At 39.8% G+C, this 1,776-nt stretch overlaps 1 protein-coding gene across 1 annotated transcript; it reads right to left on the bottom strand.

The window, feature by feature from the left end:
- Positions 1-458: 458 nt before the first annotated feature.
- On the bottom strand, positions 459-1,430 carry LOC138753073 (probable G-protein coupled receptor 139). The gene has a single exon (XM_069915665.1). The coding sequence runs from the start codon at positions 1,428-1,430 to the stop codon at positions 459-461; it is 972 nt and encodes a 323-aa protein (XP_069771766.1).
- Between the last annotated feature and the right edge of the window lie 346 nt (positions 1,431-1,776).

Consider the following 1,776-nt stretch of genomic DNA (forward strand, 5'->3'; position numbering starts at 1 on the left):
GGGGGTTGTCTGAAATGAATAAATGAGTTCACATTGTTGGACATTTTTAAATGAAAATCCGGTACTTCCAAAGCACTTTCTTAACAGGAACTTTTATGTTCCAAGTTAAGTCTCCAAAATACGTGTGCCTCTTCGTATTTAAAAGATATCTATAACCCAGTGGTGTAGAATTTGAATCCCCTAATATCGCAATCATGTCTACACCTTTCGGTTCCCTTGACAGATTGCAGTAGCATTTCAAAAACTCGAATATAATTCTGCCAACTAAACTGCTATATTACCAGGATTGAATTGTTGGACTGGTTTCCACACTCAAATAATGTTCTGTCATCAGGAGAAATAGAGGCAACAGATGTTCAATGATGTCGATGCGTCATTTAATGATATGTACAAAACGCACGAAGATTTTACAACATTTATTTGTAAATTCTCAACAATGATTGAAATAGAAAGTGTACTTAATGACAAAGATATCCATTTAATGTAAAGAAATATTTTACCCCATTCTTCAGCTGCTTCCTGAATGCCCTCTGTGACAATGTATAAATGCACGTGTTGGTACAGGTACTGAGAAATTGCAACATGTATCCACATTGCTGCAGGACAAATGTCGGGCTATTCAAGTATTTGTCTGTGTAAAAATAATTTTGAACTGTCCATGTCAAGTTAAATATGGTAAAAGGAATCCACAACAAAATAAAATTTATGGATAGAGCAAACAATAAAATCATTGACTTTCTCCGATTTTCCACCTCCGAATCCCTCTGCATCCCACTATTGTTTAGGAGTTTTCGTCGCAATTTATTTACAAATATAATATGACTGATTGTTAAAGTATTAAATAATACAATTAAACTGAAAGGTAACAAAGGTGTCATGATGCAGTTGAACACCTCGTATGCCTGGAATAGAGGTGAAGCGACAAATTCAGTGTTTTCAATGCAGTACCATGGAACGCGGTCAATAACATAGAGCGGTTTCACGGCAAAGTAGCAGGGAACATACCTGGCACAGGTTACGAACGTCACCATTAGTGTCAGCACACCCGCCGTTCTCTCGGTGCAATAACGTTCCCTCAGCTTTTGACTACAAATGGCGATAGAGCGATCGAAAGTAAAAGCCACCGTCAGCCAAACTGAAGAGTCCATGGCTGAAAGCCTCACCACAATGTTAAGAGCGCATATCGGAGTTATAAGCAAATAAGGGGAATAATGATAGATATTATTTATTTGATCCAACAGAACGCCAGAAACAACGCTTATTAAATCTGCCATTGCCATTCCAGCCAAGTAACGAGCTGTGCATTTGGACAGTCCACATTTTCCACGTGAGAGAATCACAATCACAAGTAAATTACCTGAAACGAAGATAAAAAATAATAGTTCAATTGACGTCAACTTGACCGGTTTTACTTGGTGCACCTGGCCCATCAAGTACCCTGTCTCAACCCATTCTTTATCCGGCTAGTTGGATGATAATTATTGAGTGTAAAGTCAGCTGCCTTGGGCTCCTTTTGTCCCATCGAGTTGGCAAGAACGGCGAGCCGGAGCGAAGGGTGCGTCACGTGTTCCAGCTGTTTTGAGCGGGTCTCTGAGGTCGACAGCTTTACCTGCGAGCAAATACTTACCTCAGAGTTAATTCTCCGTTGCGATCTGAAAATACTGGGTGCAGTGATAGCGTGTATAAAGTGGGGTCAGAAATCCTGTGTTTCTTCAGGAATAGAGCCTTCGCCATATGGAATCTTAAATAAAAATATCAAGCTGGCAAGAGCACACA

This window comes from Narcine bancroftii, chromosome 2 (assembly GCF_036971445.1).
Source record: "Narcine bancroftii isolate sNarBan1 chromosome 2, sNarBan1.hap1, whole genome shotgun sequence".
Taxonomy (NCBI): Eukaryota; Metazoa; Chordata; class Chondrichthyes; order Torpediniformes; family Narcinidae; genus Narcine; species Narcine bancroftii.